The sequence below is a fragment of the Mixia osmundae genome (genome assembly GCF_000708205.1).
Source record: "Mixia osmundae IAM 14324 unplaced genomic scaffold scaffold_8, whole genome shotgun sequence".
Taxonomy (NCBI): Eukaryota; Fungi; Basidiomycota; class Mixiomycetes; order Mixiales; family Mixiaceae; genus Mixia; species Mixia osmundae.
In genome coordinates this window covers 326,822-345,524 of record NW_014575556.1, presented here as the reverse complement: position 1 = coordinate 345,524, position 18,703 = coordinate 326,822, and the positions used below count along the sequence as shown (strand labels likewise).

General features: G+C 55.6%; 2 protein-coding genes across 2 annotated transcripts; one reads left to right on the top strand and one right to left on the bottom strand.

Moving 5' to 3' along the window:
* Positions 1-19: 19 nt before the first annotated feature.
* Positions 20-2,863, bottom strand: L969DRAFT_95836 (uncharacterized protein; the record flags this gene model as incomplete). Its single annotated transcript, XM_014711091.1, has 16 exons — positions 20-74; positions 127-221; positions 275-299; positions 360-466; positions 525-596; positions 728-846; positions 893-1,166; positions 1,219-1,316; positions 1,372-1,526; positions 1,577-1,663; positions 1,715-1,835; positions 1,884-1,976; positions 2,025-2,048; positions 2,154-2,411; positions 2,462-2,555; positions 2,618-2,863. 16 exons carry the CDS (start codon positions 2,861-2,863, stop codon positions 20-22), a joined length of 1,923 nt encoding a protein of 640 aa, XP_014566577.1.
* A 99-nt stretch (positions 2,864-2,962) lies between these two features.
* On the top strand, positions 2,963-18,677 carry L969DRAFT_77204 (uncharacterized protein; the record flags this gene model as incomplete). Its single annotated transcript, XM_014711090.1, has 14 exons — positions 2,963-3,446; positions 3,497-4,885; positions 4,932-5,506; positions 5,560-7,016; positions 7,070-10,654; positions 10,708-11,302; positions 11,351-11,445; positions 11,490-11,633; positions 11,679-11,784; positions 11,834-11,922; positions 11,972-12,175; positions 12,228-16,635; positions 16,688-16,840; positions 16,861-18,677. The coding sequence occupies exons 1-14, from the start codon at positions 2,983-2,985 to the stop codon at positions 18,675-18,677; spliced, it is 15,081 nt and encodes a 5,026-aa protein (XP_014566576.1). The 5' UTR covers positions 2,963-2,982.
* Positions 18,678-18,703: the final 26 nt, after the last annotated feature.

The following is an 18,703-nucleotide window of genomic DNA, read 5'->3' as shown; positions in this document are numbered from 1 at the left end:
GCGTGGATCAGACTGGCCCTTATGGCTCATTGAGCTTCTGCTGAGCCTTGCCCTTGGCTTCTTGCGCTTGACCACTGAATCCACGCATGTCAGTTCCAGCAACTTCTCACTGCCAATCGTGCTTACGAGGTCTGCTTGGCATCGTCACCCGTCACGGCGCCGACGACGTTGTCGATCTTGCCACCAACACGGTCAGAGACACCCTCGGCGTAGCCTTGAGCCTGTAGCAGTGATGCGTCAGCTCCAGTGCGTCTTTGTGTAAGTCGCAACCCACCTGAGCCGCCTTGTACTCAGCTTCGCTGTCAAAGTAGAGTGAACACGTCAGCCTGGTCTGACCGGTTGAGGTAACTTCGACTGACCCCTTGGCGTGCTGCTCCTTGCCGGACTGTGCGAGGTCTGTCATGCCGGTCGCATTGCCGACCATCTCGGTGGCGGTGCCGACGAGCGAGTTGTAGTTGGCATTGAGCTGTCAAAACGGTGCTGTGTCAGGCACCGTAATGGCCACGTTGACATTTCCAACATACCTTTGAGGGTTCTGCAGAGTTGTTCGACATTTTATCTATGCTTTGTGGTCTGGTACTAAAAATGCGGATGAGCTGAGCACGAGTATGTGGTCGGACTAGCTCACTGTTAATGCGCAAAGATGAAGCGTGCAGTAAAGGCAAAAGGAAAGTTCGCGTGATTGCGCGCGTATGACATCATGCATCATCGTCGTCGCTCAGTTGACCTTCCAGGCCTGCGCAACAACATGAGACGATCCATCGAGCGAAAAGTCGACTTCGATGCTGAGCTCTCGAGAATTGCTGTCACTCGGTCTGCAACGGAAGCGACCTTCGAGCACCGTTCCTGCCTAGCTGTTAGCCCGAGTCTGTGAGCATGCCGGCAGACTGACCTGCTTGAACGTCGATGGGCTTATCGAGCACAAAGAGCGTCTGCTTCCAGTGTGTGTCCACCGCTCTCGGTCCGGTGGAGAAGCCAGTCTCGCCTTTACGTCGAGCCTCTGCAGCAAGAGGCAAAGAGAGTCCTTCTTCCAATCGTCCGTCGAGCGTGAAAATCGTATCGAACCAGCCTAGCAGGCCGTGCAGCGTACCGGACGTCTTCACCGTCAGCTTGACATTGCTTCCGAACGCGAGCTCAGCCACAGTGGTTGTAGTTGTATGGACATCCTGTCACTCGACGAGCGATGAGCGCAGCTCTGTACAGCCTGACCAGACTTGCCTTGACGGAGCATGTGTCAGTGAGGACCAAGGTTGACTTGAAGTAATCGACGAGCGCCGAGCCTGTGTAGTTGTCACGCATGGCGGACATCTTGAAACCTGCAGAGCATATGAATGATGAGCAAGCAGCAGCTTCTCGGGCTCGGCAACGCACCATAGACGTCATTCCAGAAGTCCAGATGAGCTCCGAGATACTCCTTGGCTTGCACGCCAGCGATGTGGATCGAGCATTGGGAGGGCGCCATGAGTCCGCCTGGCTTGAGGTAGCGATCCCGCGCAAAGAGCACAGAATCGAGCATCGACTCGTAGCTTCACGTCGCTTATCAGATATGATGCTTCTGGTAATGCACAGGACTCACAGCAAGAAGTAGCCCATCCATTCGGAGATGATGATGTCGACATGCTCGACTGGCAGGACGATCTTCTCTATCTTACCGCAGATGACACTGTTGAGTAAAATCAGCCAGAAGCAGAGTGTGATGCGCTTGCAAAGGTACGTGATCACGTCATCGAGACCGTTCTCCTTGATGTTACGCTCGGCTTTGTGGGCGATGCTGCTCGCATCGACTGCAAAGACGTGCTTTGCGCCTGCTTTGGCCGCAAACATGGACAAGATGCCTGCTGGGCTGCTGAGCACGACAGTCAAATCCGGCCGTATGAGCATACCTGTGCCACAGCCGACGTCGAGCACGATGGCGTCCTTGAACAGAGCAGGATTGGTGAGCATGAAGTCGCGGTACGTTCGGGTGCGCATGACATCTGTCTATGCTTGTCAGCCTGAACTCAGCCAGTGCCCGGGTGACATGCCTTTGATCATGATCTCGTGAATGTCTGAAAGTATCTGTCAGCACAGGAATGGTAAATCGAAGAAGCGCAGATTCACCTGTTGCAGGACATCAGCTCGGGTGCCACCTCGGTCAGATACCGCCAACTCACCGTTGTGGCCATAGCTCTCAAAGTAATGCGTATCGTCATCCCGCGTTCCTGCTGCTTCGAGTTGCGCAGGCGAGACGTCATCCCCAAGCGAGCGAGTGTCGCCTAACACAGCAGTACGATACCGTTCGCGCAGGTCATCGAAGCCCTGACGTAGCAGGGTGAGCTGGCTCTGGGCCTCTGCTAAGGCTCGCTTGGTGCTCGTGAGCTCGTCGCTAGAAGCATGCGTATCATCCTCAAGCAGCTCGTCAAAGTCGAGTTCTGTACCGCGACGTTAGGGGGGAATATAAGCCACAGGCCGTCTGACGGACGCAACAGCGGGTCATTTTCGATGACTGGACGGAAGAGGCTCTCATCTTTCGTGAGGTCATCCGGAACGGCTTTGCTGGCCGCTATGGGGTCGCTCTGTAACAAGACAAGCGTAAGAAAAAGAGCTTTATTCTTTGGTGAGTTGCGGATTGACGGACTGCTCGACGAAGGTAGTTGATGAGCATGATCGGGCCATACTCTGACAAGCCGAGTCGTTTGCAATCCAACAAGAGGTCGTAGCCATGCCGTCGCTTGTCGTAGTCTAACGCTGCTCTTGCCGTTGCGTGGGTCGTGTCATCGAACAGGCTCCTGCAGGCTTGCTTGTCCTGCAGATCTTCGTTGCTCAAGTCGTCCCATGTCTCTTGCTCGTCCCCGTCATCATCGCTGCTGACAGGCTCATTCATCTACGAGCAAGCAGGGCAGCAGCCGCCGTTGCACAGATTGATGATTCTTCTACTTGAAACATACCCGACTGGTACAGGCTCTGTGCCGAGCTGCTCGCCAAATTTTACGACATCCTTCCATGCTCTCATGGAGCGACTTCGATGCGGCGCAGTCTGCCAAGGCGCTACTTGAGGAGACAGGCATCCTATTTAGCGAGAAGAAAGCCACGCAGAAGCCTGATGCAGAGCTGCAAAGGCCAAGATCGCAGAAAAGTCGGCTCGTCATTGCCGCCCGAGATATCGCACCGCTGCAAGCTTGGGCTTCCCTCGTCGATGCCGCCGACATTGCAGATGATGCAATTTCTGAGCCGAGATACTCGGGGCACGCCCTCTTGGACTGCCTTGCAAGGCTCAGTCTCGAGCCTGCCTTGACGCTCTCCATCGCAAGACGCTTTGAGCCCGTGTTGATCGACATCGCAGCACGCCTGGTCTCTGATAGTGTACCCGATTCACCTGCGCCCGCTTCTACAGCTAGTCGGAGACATGCTCTGCTCGCATTTATCGCGCTTGCTCGCTTTACCACCATCACCGACAATGTCAATCTGTGCGCTCTTTCAGGCTACAAGCTTGTGGCGTAGTCTGACTTGCTTTCAGACTATTCTTACGGCTTCTCACGCACCCTGCGCTTGCGGTGGACCCTTTTGGTCTCCTCGAGGCGCAAGACAGCGCGATATGGCTCGAACCCCTTTTGCTTGCGCTGCATAGGTTGCTCGTCGCTTTGCCTACCCTGGTCATGTTGCCTACCGTCGTGCCTCAATGGTCACCGGCCTGTCCGCCGCCAGCCCTTCTCGAAGTCGCGCAGCATCATCCGCGCCGCTCTTTGCGTTTGCTTGCTTGGCGTGTCATCAGACAATGGACAGGCTGGCAGGCTGCACGGGCAGAGCAGCTCAAACGCGAATGGGTCATTCGTACAGATGACATCGCCGACCTGAACATTACACTCGTGCCTGCCGCCAGTGACGATCACGAAGATGACTGGATTAACTGGGAAGCATGCACGATAGGTCAGGCCAAGCTAGAGGAGTCGAGCGGAAATTTCAGCATCGCTATCGAGCATCAGTTCGCCGACGTCTGGGTCCTGCCAGCCCTCGAGACCTCTCTTGCGCGACCACACGAATCGTTGCATGCCGAGCGCAGATCTCATTGCCTCGAGATAGACGATCTCTCATCCGTCACAGTCGACGTATGCGGACATCTCGATGTAGCTCACGATTGGCTCATGTCCTCGTCGTCTTCACCAATCGCAAGCACGAGCGCGCTGACGATCGATCATTTTGTGCATTCAGAAGCAACGGACAGGTCTCTGCGGTCGAGTGCCGCATGTCTTTCACGATCGACTCCCTTGCTGCTCTGTTCGCTACCGTCTGCTGGCAAGATGACGATGCTGCGTCATCTGCGAGCCACTTTGCGGCCTCGTCTGCTCAACGATGATTTGCTAGTCATCAATCTGGCTGACAAGACCCTTGACGCCAAATCTCTCCTTGGCTCCCTCTCATCCTCGCCTACCCAACCAGGTTCGTTCGTGTTCGTCGAGGGTTCCCTGCCGAAAGCCATGAGATTGGGCCGTTGGCTCGTCCTCGATGGTATTCAGCATGCTTCCGAGGACGTACTCAGCGTCATCTCTGAAGTCGCAGAGCAATGCCGAGAAGCTGCACTCAATGGATGCACTTGCCGGCCCAAGCTCGGGCTAGCAGCTTGCGCAAGCCTTCATACCGGTCGAGCGCGCGTCACGGCTCGGCCGGACTTTCGCCTGATCGCACTGCATCCAGCAACAGATGCGAATCCTACCTTTCTGGGCGCTCAGTATTGGAGCCGCGTAGATCTTGCTTCGCCCAGTGATGATCATTTGAGAGCAATACTGGCTTCCAGCCATCCCAAGCTTGCCTCAACCGAGCTTTTCAACAAAGTCTTGGCCGCTTATGCCAGCCTTCAAGGATTGGATCACTCTCGCAACAAGCCCGCTACCCTCCGCGATCTCACAAAGTAAGCCGCAACTGCATCTAATGACTCTGCTGATCCCTATTTGAAGATGGTGTGCTCGCATAGAACAATCCTTGGCCGCCTTCTCGCTCGATCATGTTCAGGCAGCCGCATTGACGAATCCCGGCCTCTCGAGCGATGTCTTACTCGACGCCTGCGACCTCTTCCTTGCGTCGAGTAGCTCTCGTGACCTGGCACGAGCGACGATCCTTCAGCTTGCGCTTGCTGTCGAGCTCGAGGGCATTGAGGCAGCTTTAGATCGACGCGTGCCCGCATTTCATACGCCAAAGAGACCTGCAAGTGACAGCTCGACCACAGGACAGGCGTTACACGTCGGTCGCGCAAGGATACCGTTGACAGCCTGGCCGGATCAGAGCCTGTCCCAGCGTCCATTTGCGCTGACCCGTCCCGCTTTGGTTCTGCTCGAGCGTATAGCTCGGTGTATATCGACCGCAGAACCTGTCCTCCTCGTAGGCGAGACAGGCACAGGCAAGACTGCTGCGTGTACCTTCCTAGCGGCTTCAGTTGGACATCCACTCATCTCGCTCAATCTATCCAATCAGTCGGAGACATCTGATCTCATCGGCGGCTTCAAGCCCGTTGACCGTGAGGCCGAGGCGAAACGTGAGATATCTCGTGCCCATCTTCAAGCTTGATCTGATCACTACATCGCGCAGATGCTGCGCTCACGCTGGTCAACATATTCGTTGAGCTGTTTGGATCCTTGTTCTCGCTCTCACGCAATGCACAGTATATCAAAGCTGTGCAAGGTGCATATGACAAAGCAAGATGGCAGCGCCTCGTCGGACTCTTCACTGAGGCCAACGCTCGCGCTCGCAAGCTCTTCGAAGCGAAGCCGATGGCTAGCAATAGGCTCGATCCTGCGAATTCGCCACCTCGCAAGACCAGTCGATTAGATGACGACAACAGACGGCGACAGGGCAAGAAATGGCACAGCTTCCTTTCCCAAGTGCAAAGTTTTGAGGCTCAGTATTGTTCGGGTCCGGCAAAAGGTAGCAAGGTCGCATTCCGCTTCGTCGAAGGACCCTTAGTAAGAGCAATCCGTGAGGGTCACTGGATCTTGCTGGACGAGATCAATCTGGCTTCCGCGGAGACCTTGCAAGCGCTGGCCGCACTTCTTTCGAGCGCAACGAGCTCACTCACGTTGACCGAGAAAGGCGATCTCGAGCCTGTCCAGCGACACCCGAACTTTCGTTTATTGGCCTGTATGAATCCGGCGACCGATGTCGGCAAGCGCGACCTACCACATTCGCTTCGACTTCGCTTCACCGAAATCTTCGTGGACGCACCTGACAAAGATGCTGCAGCACTGCGTTTGATCGTCAGCGACTACATTCAGACCGTTTGCATGAGCGACAAGGCTGTCATTGCAGATGTTGCAGAGACGTACACAGATCTACGTGCAATGTGCGAAGCAGGTTTGCTCGCAGACGGCCAGAATCAGCCGCCGGTCTATTCAATGCGAACGCTGGCACGATCGCTTTCGTTTGCGCTGGCCACGCACAGCTTTCTGCGCATTAGGCAGGCTCTCTGCGAGGGAATCATTCTCGCATTTGGCATGCATCTCGATAGCGCGAGTCGGCAGAAGCTTTTGTCATTACTTAACCGCAAGCTCTTGCTTGGCCGACAGAGCCGCGCGCCAGCAGCAACCTTTCCCAAAGGCATCGGAGCTGTCCAAATTGGCAACTATTTCGTCGAGCGCGGACCCGAGCCAGAGATTACAGCAGATCATCCTTACGTCCTCACGCGATCCGTACAAGAGAAGCTCGGCGATCTTGCACGTGCAGTTTTTCTGCGACATGTGCCTGTCCTGATTCAAGGTCCGACGTCAAGCGGCAAGACAAGCATCATCGAGCATCTTGCTCAGCAAACCGGCCACAAATTCGTGCGCATCAATAATCATGAGCATACTGATATACAAGAATACATCGGCACCTATGTGTCCGATGCGACTACTGGCAAGCTCGTCTTCAGAGAAGGCCTCCTCGTCAATGCCCTCAGACTGGGACATTGGATTGTGCTCGACGAGCTCAATCTTGCACCGTCGGACGTTCTCGAGGCACTCAATCGCTTGCTTGATGACAATCGGGAACTGATAATCCCTGAGACTCAGGTGTGTCGGACACTGCCCCGTCCAGCGTGGCTGATGCTGTATAATTCTCGCAGGAGGTTGTGCGACCACATCCGCACTTTATGCTCTTCGCGACGCAGAATCCGCCCGGCGCGTATGGCGGCCGCAAAGTTCTCTCGAGAGCGTTTCGCAATCGCTTCCTCGAATTCCACTTCGATGACGTGCCGTCGGATGAGCTGCAGCAGATCCTGTATCAACGTTGTCGCATGGCGCCCTCTTGGGCGACGAAGATCATCGACGTTTTCGCGGAGCTGCAGAGACAAAGGCAAGCAATGCGTATCTTCGAGCAGAAATATGCTTTCGCAACCCTGCGGGATCTCTTTCGGTGGGGCGATCGTAGCCTGGCTTTTACCAGCTACGAAGAACTTGCGATGGCTGGCTTCGAGCTCATCGGTGAGCGCGCTCGTTCGCCTACCGATCGCGATCTCGTTCGATCTGTCATCGAGAGCGTCTTCAAGGTAACTCTGAATCCAACTGCCAGTTATGACCGGGCGATTGAGCAGGCTGCTCGAGGACTGGACAAAACCTCGCTAGTCTGGACGTCGGCTATGAAGAGACTCTTCGCTCTGGTGGAGGCCGCACTACGCAATCATGAGCCGATCCTGCTCATCGGTGAGACTGGCTCCGGCAAAACGTCTGTCTGTCAGGCACTTGCGCAACGATTTGGCCAACAACTGTTCACGGTGAATCTGCATCAGAACACAGAGACGTCGGATCTTCTCGGCGCGCAACGGCCTGTACGCTGTAGAGCTGCGAATCATGCTGCGCTTGTCGACGATCTTTGTGTGCTCATGCCGGATATACGCCTTGACAGCAGCCCTGAAGATGTCGCTCGGGCGCTCGAAGCGGCAGCGGAAGCACAACTGCTACCGCTGCAAGAGATCGAGCAGTTGCGTATTCGCAATGCGCAAGCCGATGCGCTGTTTGAGTGGCATGACGGTCCGTTAGTGCAGGCCATGAAGCAGGGCGCTCTCCTTCTGCTCGACGAAATCTCGCTCGCCGACGACTCAGTCCTGGAGCGACTCAACAGCATGCTCGAGCCGGCTCGTACGCTTCTGCTGGCTGAGAAAGTAGAATATGGTGCGGACCTCAATATAGTCACCGCTTCACCGGCGTTCAACATTATCGCCACGATGAATCCTGGTGGTGACTTCGGCAAGAAAGAGCTCTCGCCAGCCCTGCGCAATCGATTCACCGAGATCTGGGTACCCTCAGTCACAGACCACGCTGATTTGAAAGCCATCGTCGATACCCGATGGAGAGATGGCAGTCTGCGTACCCTGACCGATGCGATTCTCTCCTTCTCAGCCTGGTTCTCTGTCAGCCCAGGTGGATTTGCCGTCACTCTGCGCGATACTCTCGCCTGGGCGGATTTTGTGAACGCAACTACGCCCCGGCTGGAGGTGTCAATCGCCGCCGTACATGGCGGCTTGATGACTCTTGTGGATGGAGTTGGCGCACACTCATCCACTGCGGGTGCATCTCATGCCTATATCGCTCAGTCTCGTATTGAGGCTCTCAAGCGGCTTCTCCAGACTTTTCAAGTTAGCTCAGAGCACGTCAGCGAGGACGGAATCATCGTAAAGCTCGAGACCGCCACTCTCAGCGTAGGCAGCTTTGCTTTGTCACGCAGCGACGCGCAGGTTGCAACAATTACACACAACCTACTCGCGCCAACGACATTGAAAAGTGCCCACAGGGTTCTGCGAGCGCTACAACTGCCCAAGTCTTTGCTGCTCGAAGGTAGTCCCGGCGTTGGCAAGACAAGTCTGATCCAATCGTTGGCCGCAATCGCCGGCAAACCGCTGTGCAGAATCAATCTTTCGGATCAGACTGATCTTGCGGACCTCTTCGGTAGCGATTTACCGTCAAGCAATGGTAAAGCTGGCGGCCCCGCCTTCGCGTGGTGCACGGCACCCTTCCTGCATGCCATGGAGCACGGTCATTGGGCATTGCTAGACGAGATGAATCTCGCATCTCAGTCGGTCCTGGAAGGGCTCAATTCTTGTCTGGATCATCGAGGCACCGTCTTTGTGCCAGAACTTGATCGCACTTTTGTTCGGCACCCAGACTTTCGCATCTTCGCCGCTCAAAATCCGGTTGGCCAGGGCGGCTCCCGAAAAGGCCTGCCGAAGTCATTTGTCGACCGGTTCACACGGGTTTATATGGACGATCTGACAACACAGGATCACTTGACAGTTGCTATGCAAGCTAGACCGACTTTCGGAACGACCGAGGTCGAGCGCATCGTCCATGCTGTCGAGCAGCTTCAGCGTGCTACAGCGACTGGCCATATCGGCCGCCAAGGCGGCCCATGGGACCTCAATCTGCGCGACGTGATTCGTTGGTTCGATCTGCGTGCCCAGCATACGTTCTGCTCATCCTCTCACCTCGCATCCGCCTTGCTCGTACAGCGATTCCGCACAGCGCGAGACCGGGACCAGGCTCGTCAGATAATACAAGCTTGTGGCTTGATCACGTGCAAGACCGAGCCACATCGTCTGACCCGCGTTGGCAATTCATATGTAAGGCCTGGCCAGGCGCCATTTGATCGTCAAGACGCGACAACCGACCGAGCAATGCTCCATCGATGTCAGCGATCAGATTTTGCACACGAAGAGGCTTTTGAGGCCTTATCTCTGACGCTCTCGCAGCAATGGCTATGTGTTCTTGTCGGCTCAAGTGCCAGTGGTAAGAGCAGTCTTGCTCGCCGCTACGTCTCGCTCACCGGTCAATCTGCGTTGTGGTGCTGGGCAAGCCCTCAGATGGATACATCGGATCTTCTTGGCAGCTTTCAGCAAGACAGTGCATCAGGCCAGAAGGAGCGTCAGCTTGTCGACGTACGCGATCATCTCTCGTGTATTGCCAACGCCCCGTTGACTCCTTCAACATCGCTCAAATTGTCCGCCAAATGTGAGCACTTCCTAAGGCTTTTGTCTCGAGCGCCCGAACACGATAGCATTCCCGGAATTGAGCGGGTATACGGCGAAATCAAGTTACTGTCAGACTCGGCAACGAACTGGGCAAAATTGGACTCTGCCGTCCGACGTTTATGCATGCCTCCACGCTCGACCTCTGGCTTTGTCTGGACCGACGGGCCTCTCATTCAAGCAATGCGCAACGGCGATCTCTGCATTCTGGAAAACGCCAATCTTTGCAATGCATCGGTACTCGACCGATTAAACTCACTCTTTGAGCCTAACGGTTTTGTCGTTCTTGCTGAGCGTGGTACCTCAGCCGAGGGCCCACAGCGCATCATTCCCCATTCTAACTTTCGCGTAATCATGACTATCGACCCCAAATACGGCGAGCTATCGAGAGCTATGCGCAATCGCGGCGTCGAAATATTCTGTACACCTGTCGAGCCGTGCCACGGACTAGATATCTGCACGGCAATAGACGGCAGCTTATCGCGCGTCATGTCCACCCGCGCCTTCGATCCATCTGCATCTCCCCCAAGTCGCACGTATCAGGCTATAGCTGCCACTCCGCCTTCTGACCAGGCATTGCTTCTGCGCTGCATGACTGCATTCACCGCAGCCTCGCAAATTGTCGTTCAAGAGACACTAGCTCATTCGTTCGTACGAGCCTACGGACAAGCTGCAAGGGAGACACATCAGGTGCTTACCGCGACCGAGATACACTGTAGATCCAAACTTACTGATGCGTGCAGGCGCTCGATCTCTACATCGATCAGCCTGTGGAAAGCGTGATACACGCCGCCACACAAAGTGATGCGCTCCTCGCGCTGGTCGGAATCTTCAACAGCAATACGCGCCGGCTGCAACTCGGAGGAAGTTTGCACAATGCTTGCATATTAGCACGCTCTTTCGAAGGAGGGAAGCAGCTTGGCGAGCAAAGTGACCCGCTCCTTGCAGGACTCTTCCCTTTCCTCTCTGCCCTATTCGACTACCTCAGTGTCGCTATCGCGTCGTGGCAAGATACCCTTGCGGACCCCTCTCTCCGTCCAATGCGACGACAGCTCCAACCAATACTTGACTATGCACTCGAAATCGAGAGGCTCTGCCTTTCAGATACAGCGGATACCTCCTCATTACGTATCATAATCGAGTGGATCGAACAAAACTTTCGACAAACCGTCATCACGCCGATCCTTGAGGTAGCCTTTGCACGACTCCGAGGGTCAATGACGCTGCGTACAGGCCTACGTATGGGTACCATTTGGTCTTGTTTCCTGCCACCGCGGGTAGCTATCGGCGAGCAACATTTCAACATATTTGAAAGGGTATGGCAAGCGGCCGGCAAAGGTAGCTTGTGGACGCTGCATCAGGTCCGTGCTGACCTAATTTGAGCAGCTCGCAAACGAACGCTTTTGGAGCTGCATCGCATCGGCAAGACTAGCGAGCTCACCGTTGGCGAACAGCGACAGATCTCGACGCTCGCGGACGAAGTGGGTTAGTTTGTATTCAAAAGCGATGGCTGACGTTCTGCCAGCTCAAGGCTGATGCGACGCATTCCATTAGGCGAAGCGGCTCTCACCCCGCTGTGCTCAGCGCTTGGAACGCAGCAGAAGGCATCACAGCAGCGACGCTGCTGCTCAAATCCACAAGTGCTGCGCTGACCTCTCATCGTGGCAAGGTTCGCGCGCTTCTTGTTCATTTGATAAAGCTCATCAAGTCCTAGGCATCTGACCTCGTAGAGCTGGCCATTCAAAATCTCCGCATGCCACTCGCATTGCTATCGCCGTTCGCCGGCCACGTGATCTCGCGAGACGCCGCGAATACGATGGGTTCGTAAAGCACACCAGCACGTCGCTTCGCTAACGGGTTCACTAGCAGATATCGACGGACGTTACACTCGGCAGGAGATGCAGATCAACGCGCTCGAATGCCTCAGCGGGCGCGCAGTCGTCGAGGAAGGCGATCGTGTGAGTGTGAGGCTTACGCCAGGCTTGTGATGCTGAACATCGAGCGCAGTCGTACACCGCTCTCACTTGTGCAACCTTCAACATCGTTCCTGCCTTCCTCCGAGCGACTGAGCACGAAACCGTCATTAACTTGTGCGACGTGTCGGCATGGAAGGGGCAATTGCATAGTATGGCAAGGCTCTTGCTGGCAACTGTCGACCACACGACGACAGCTGATGCGCTATCGAGTTTGGCGTGCAGCTTGATTGAGGAGGTAGCTCGCTGTCAAGCATCATAGAGCATGAGCTTATGCTGCTGTGCCTTAGATCATCCGAGCTGCAGGAATGACATCAGAAGCGCTTGATTCAGAGTCATCCAACGCGCTCGATGAGGACGACGCAAAGGTCCGAACTATCTTGCAGCATCACCTACACGACATCTTGCACCACGTGCCTGATTCATCAGATCTCTGGCATATCGCAAAAAGGTTCTTCGCCGCGGCCCAGTCCCTTTGGGAGCTCTACGTCCCCGATTTTGATTTGGATCCCTTAGTGCAGACTTGGACTCGTCGACGCTTCCTTCAGCAACGTCTCGATAGTCACTGTGACATGCAGGATGCGCTGCTTCTCAGCGACAGCTTCGGGTACACAGACTCGGGCCGGAGGATTGATGACTTCAACGGCGAAATCGAGCGCGACCGAGACGAGATACTTGCTCTGCCAGCTCCACCTCTAGATCGCGAGCCTGATGCAGCGTCATTGGCGCTCTTCTTCCGCGATGTGAGAAGTATACAAAGCTTGGTGCTGAGCACCTCCTTATCTGATCTTTTCGAATCATCCAAGCAAGGGACCATCATCGACGCCCAGAAGCGGATCGATACGATGACGGACTCGCTTGCGGCAGCACATTCCCGCATAGCTCGTTCGCATCGATTCCAGCCAGATCTTGGGCGTCCGATACTTTTGGCTCTGTCTGCGCTACAAGTGGCGCTCTTCACGCTGAAATCACACATAGTGCTCGAGAGACCGACAGATGGTGAGCACGCAGCCGCCCAAAAGCTTCTCAAGCTGGTATATAGGCTTCCCATGTCAATAACATCGTCCGTAGATCTGCCAACATTGCCTCGGATCAGTCAGCGCAATAGCGCTGTTTGGCAGATATGTCGAGTTGGGTTCCTGGCTCACTTTCAGATCATTAGCATCCCAGATGCAGCCGATGCAATTGCTGCCAGCTATGCAAAGCTGCTGGCGATACGAAACGCCGACGAGTCGCGCGCGGAACAAGCTGAAGCTGACAAGACATCGCTGTATCGCTATAAAGACACTGCGTCAGGTCTTAGTGAAGCGGACGAACTTGAAGCCGAACTTGCACAGCTCTTTCCGACCTACGAAGCAACGGACGTGCTCAATGAGATTCGCACACAAGAATTGTCAAGCGAAGCGAGCTTTGCTGCGGCGGATGTAGATCTCATCCATAAGATTCACCTACGACTGTTCGGTCTCGATCCTGAAAATGTCGCACTCCTTGACAGCCTGACTACGCTTCGCGAGCGAGACGACAGGATTATGCGAGTTCTGGTCAATGATCTTGCCGGCGCAAGTTCGTCAGACTTTGAGGCGCCCAGTCTTGCCAGCGGTCTGTCTTTTCTCAGCTTGGCACTTCGCAACGCCGGGTCAGTCGATGCAGATTTCTATCGTGGCTCGAATGCAGCCGAGCTGTCCAGGCTTGTACCCGTCATCAAGCCCCTGCAAGGCCGTCTGGCGGAACTTATCAGAGACTGGCCGGATCAAGTCATCCTTCAGACGATCCAAGAGCGCTGTGACGGCTTGCTCAATCTCGCATATGCCTGTCCCGTGGCGCGCGCACTGTCCTATCTGGAGCAGATGCTGCCCTTACTCGACGACTGGGCCGGCTATGCGAGTAAGGCGGTCAGCTTGGCAGAACATCAGGCAGCGATCAGTCAACTCATCATCGACTGGAGGCGGCAAGAGCTATCAGCGTGGACGAGACTTGTCGAGCGAGAGATTGCGGCATGCGAGTCTGCTGTCGCGCCTTGGTGGTTCAAGCTACTAGCTGTGATTACAAGCGTGCCAAGTGGACTGCCGGAGCAGCATGCACATCTCCGCGAGCTGATCAAACTTATCGACATATTTCTAGGGCAGGCCCCCGTTGGTCAATTCGAAGCCCGTTTGCGACTTGTCGATTCGTTCGCGCGATACGCCGAAAAGACGCGTGACGAACGTGTCACACGCATCTTGCGCAATCTCTCCCACTTCTATGCGCACAGCCTCGGTAAGACCACCCAAGTCGTACAGCAGGCGCGATCGAGCGTAACAGCCGAGATCAATAGCATTATCAAGCTTGCCAGCTGGAAAGACACGAATACGCACGCGTTGCGCACGAGCGCTCAAAAGAGTCACAGGCAGCTTCACAAGTTGGTGCGCAAGCTACGTGCTCGACTCAACGAATCAGTCGGCCCTCTGCTTAGCAGACCAGGCATCCCGGAGCTGAGTTCCACGAGCATCTCTGTATTCAGGCAACGGGAGCGCTCTTTCGAGCTCTTGTTTGTCATACAACCGCCCGCAAGCCTCCCACCTCATGTCTTTTCACTCGAGCAGACATTGCACCGTTTCGACAAGCAGACCGACTCGTTGTCATCATCGCCGTTGTATCAGCTCGATGGTCTATGCGACCTTGTTCAGCAAATCCGCCAAGAGTCTAAGAGCTTGAGGGAGACACAGCTCATCGGCGGCAAAGAAGAGCACGCTCAGATGGCAAAGAACCTGATTCGTCTCAAGCGCCGGGCCTGGGCTGCCTTGCTGAAGGAGCTGCGCCGCTCTGGGCTGGCGCAGAGCGTTAGCGAAGCTGCAGCATTGGCTGTCAGTGATTCGGTCAACATTCACTCTACAGGCACGCTGCAAACCGAAAGCGCCTACCTTTCAGTTGATCACACTGTCATCGAAAAAGCCGATCGAGCTTTTCATGAGCTCGTGTCATCCTTGCCATCGCTGCGCGGCCTTCCAGGCGAGCACCACGAAGACATAAGCTCGCGAGATCTCTCGCGCGCGATTGGCAGCGTTGATACTGCTTTCGCGATGATCTTACGCGATCGCGATGCGCTGTCAGCGGTCATCAGGCCAACAGAGATCATCGAAACAGCTATCTCCATTCTTCCTAGCTTTGCTGCTGCAGCGCCTGGGGCAAGTTGCCAGCTAAGCATCGGGGACGTGTGCAAACAAACGAGCGTCATACTCGGCGAATTGCTCGATGCCAGACGCATCGCTCAAGATCACACCACGCTCGAGCTGCAGAATCAAGCCCTACTTTCCAGTCTAGCGGTCGACCTCTCGCGTCTAATCAATGACTGCCTGAGACATCGCGACCGGTTGACCGGCCTGCGAGACGACTATGCGCGACTCAGTTTATCAGTGATTGCTGACTCGCATACCTTGCTCATGATCGAAGCAGTAGAGTATCTACATGTCACTCGGACGACGGTGCAAGGATGGCTCTCGGCTCTGCCGACGTGTGCGTATGTCTTGCGCAATTTGTCAGAGAGCCTTCGAGCTATAGACCAATGTTCGTCCACTCCCGCTCCGATTCGACCGTCGGTTGCAGATGTCTGGTCGGCGCATGTCCTCCTCACCAACAGCGTACTCGTCGTTTCGCAGAATTTGACAGCAAAGAGGCATCTGGCTGGCGACGAATCCCAAAATCTCACTATCGTGACTCACGACACGGCGCTCCGCACCTCTGTCGCGGAACTGCGTCTCAGCGAGATCGCGGCTGCAGTTTCTCGACTTTGCGAGAGCGCCTCAGCGGCTGCGCGAGTGTCTTCGAGCACCGTCAAGTCTATTCTTGCTCGTTCTCTGCCTATATTGCAGGCCTATCGAGATTTGGCAGACGTCGTGATCGCTCAACATGTCAAATATCATCTCGCTCTACTCGATCTGGTCTTGCTCGTTGGCGTGATCACACGCGAGCTCGCTCAGCGCGGCTATTGCAAGCCGAGCGAAGATGACGCAGAGCAGGACGCAGGTGCCCAAGAGCAGCAATCAGATGGCACTGGCATGGGCGACGGTACCGGCGCGACGAATGTCGGCGATCAGATCGAGAATGAAGAACAGATTGAGGGGCTGCAGGACGAGGAGCCGCAGGACAATGACGACGAGGTCGACCAAGATAAAGGCGGTGCGCTCGAAACCGAAGCTGGTGCAGACGGTCGAGAGATGTCGATATCCGACGAGTCTGACCAAGAAAGTGGCTCTGGTGACGACGAAGAAGAAGACCGAGCTGAGGCAGCTGACGAAGAAGGGGACGTGGACCCGCTTGACCCGGATGCCGTCGACGAGAAGATGTGGGGCGACGATGAGGACACCGATAAGGACGGAGAAGAAGCGCCGGCACAAGCCGGACAGGAAGACGGTCCCTCTGACGATGTCGGCGCAAAGAACGATACGAAGGAGCAGAAGTCTCAGGACAACAATGGAGAGACATCAGAGCCGGACGATCAAAACGAGCGTGAGCAAGATGACGTGGCCGCAGAGCAGCCAGAACCTGAGCTACCCATCGATCAAGGCGAGACGCTCGACCTGCCCGACGATGTCAACCTAGAGGCTGCAATGCAAGACGACAATATCTCGCTGTCGAGCGGCGAAGATGCTGCGGAAGACAAGCCGGATGATACAGCGGCGCAGGCCTCGGATGCAGAGATGGACGCGAACGACTTGCCTGGTTAGTTGCCCGCTCTGAGGATCACTGCCCTGCTAATCAGGCTAGCTACTAGACGCAGATGCGGAGGCAGGCTCGCCCACATTGGACGACGCATCCGATACGCAAGTACACGATGAGTGTGATGCGACGAACGAAGCTCAGGAGGAGAGCAAAGATGCAGAACAAGAGACGACTGGCAAGCTTTGCGCCTCCATCTGCGCTTCGCGTACTAACGTCCCTATGCAGTGCCAGATATCGATGCACCCGAACAAAATGACGAGGAAGTAGTCGACCAAGAGCAAACAGCTGACGAGCTGGCGCCTGCCCATGCGCCGGCCTCGGCAGATCTGGAGGGCGCAAAGCAAGCCCAGGACAGCGCGGCGAGTGGCGGTCATGACGGCGCAGATGCTGATGCAAGTGCTCAAGTACCTTCCGGGGAATCAACAAGCATCAACGAGACCGCTGCCGACCCTACCACAAACGACAGCATGGTCACGCAATCCGAGGCTGCAGCTGAGCGCCAAGGAGGCTCCCGCACAGCGGAACAGCAGCAAGACGACATGGCCAGTCAGGACGAAGATGACGCAACTGAGCAAACGCGATCTACGCCCCATCGCAGCTTGGGCGATGCGCTCAGAGCATGGCGAAGACAGCTCAATATGCCTGCACAAGCCTCCGACGGCCTAGACGAGGGTCTGGAGCATCCGCCAAAGGCAGTCGCCGACGAAGACGATGTAGACATGGAGTATCTTGACGAGCAAGATCGAGATCATTCACAGGCTCTGGCGCCCGCGAGCGAGCAGCAAGCGCTTGGCACAGGACCAGTCGCCGCGAGTACAAAATCAGCTTTGACGGGCCAGATGGACTTTGACGAGGAGCCAGAAGAGGCTACGGCTGACGTTCAGGACGAAGCTTCCACGCGGATAGCTCCTGAGCGGCCCGAGGCTGGCTCAGCAGGAATCGACGCAGCAGAGTCGAAGAGAGACACAGCTGACGATGCACAAGCATCAGTCAATGGCACAGCACAAGCTGAGATCGAAAGCGACGATAGCGAGCATAGTATCAGGTACGATAACGATGCAGTAGTGACATCGCTGGAAGCAGGCTTGTCGGGCGAAGAGCAATGGCAAGAGTTCAACAGGGAAACGCGGGATCTGTGCTTCAGCCTCACCGAGCAGCTTCGCCTCGTCCTGGCTCCCACGCTCGCCACGCGTTTGCAAGGTGATTACAGGACTGGCAAACGACTTAATATGCGCAAGATCATCCCTTACGTCGCTTCCGATTTTGCAAAGGACAAGATCTGGCTTCGACGGACCAAGCCAAGCGCGCGAGACTATCAAATATTGCTCGCCCTAGACGACTCGCGCAGCATGTCAGAATCAAATTCTGTCCGGCTCGCTTTCGACGCTCTTGCGCTCATCACGGGCGCCTTGACGCGTTTGGAAGCGGGCGACGTCGCGATCTGTCGATTTGGCAAAGATTTCGAGCTTCTGCGAGACTTTGACTCTGGACCTCTTACCGACTCAGCCGGCGGAAAGCTCGTGGACGCCTTCACTTTCCAGCAGGAGTCTACGGATGTTCGTCAGCTACTGAACAAGAGTCTGGAAGTCTTCAGTGCAGCACGCGAGAGACAGCAATCGAAGAGATCGGTCGGATCATCTGCGAGCGTCTGGCAGCTTCAGATCATCATTTCGGACGGTCTCTGCCAGGACTTGGACGCGATCTCAGCCTTGCTACGCAAAGCGAACTCCGAGCGCATCATGGTAGTCTTTGTCATCATCGACTCTCTTCGATTGAGACCCAGCGCGGATGGCACGCCCTCTGCCAACTCTATCAGGAACACCTCATCGGTCTCATACAGCGCCGGCCCAAGTGGCGCACTCGAGCTCAAGATGACCCGCTATCTCGATTTGTTCCCCTTTGAGTGCTACATCATCTTGCAAGACGTCCTAGAGCTACCCGAGGTGCTGAGCCAGACAGTCTGTCAATTCTTCGAGCGCGTATGTTTGCAAACTCAGGGTCTCCTGATTCCTACTGACGTAGACCTCTCAGGTCAATGCTGAATGACGCACCCGAAGCTGTCAAGAGT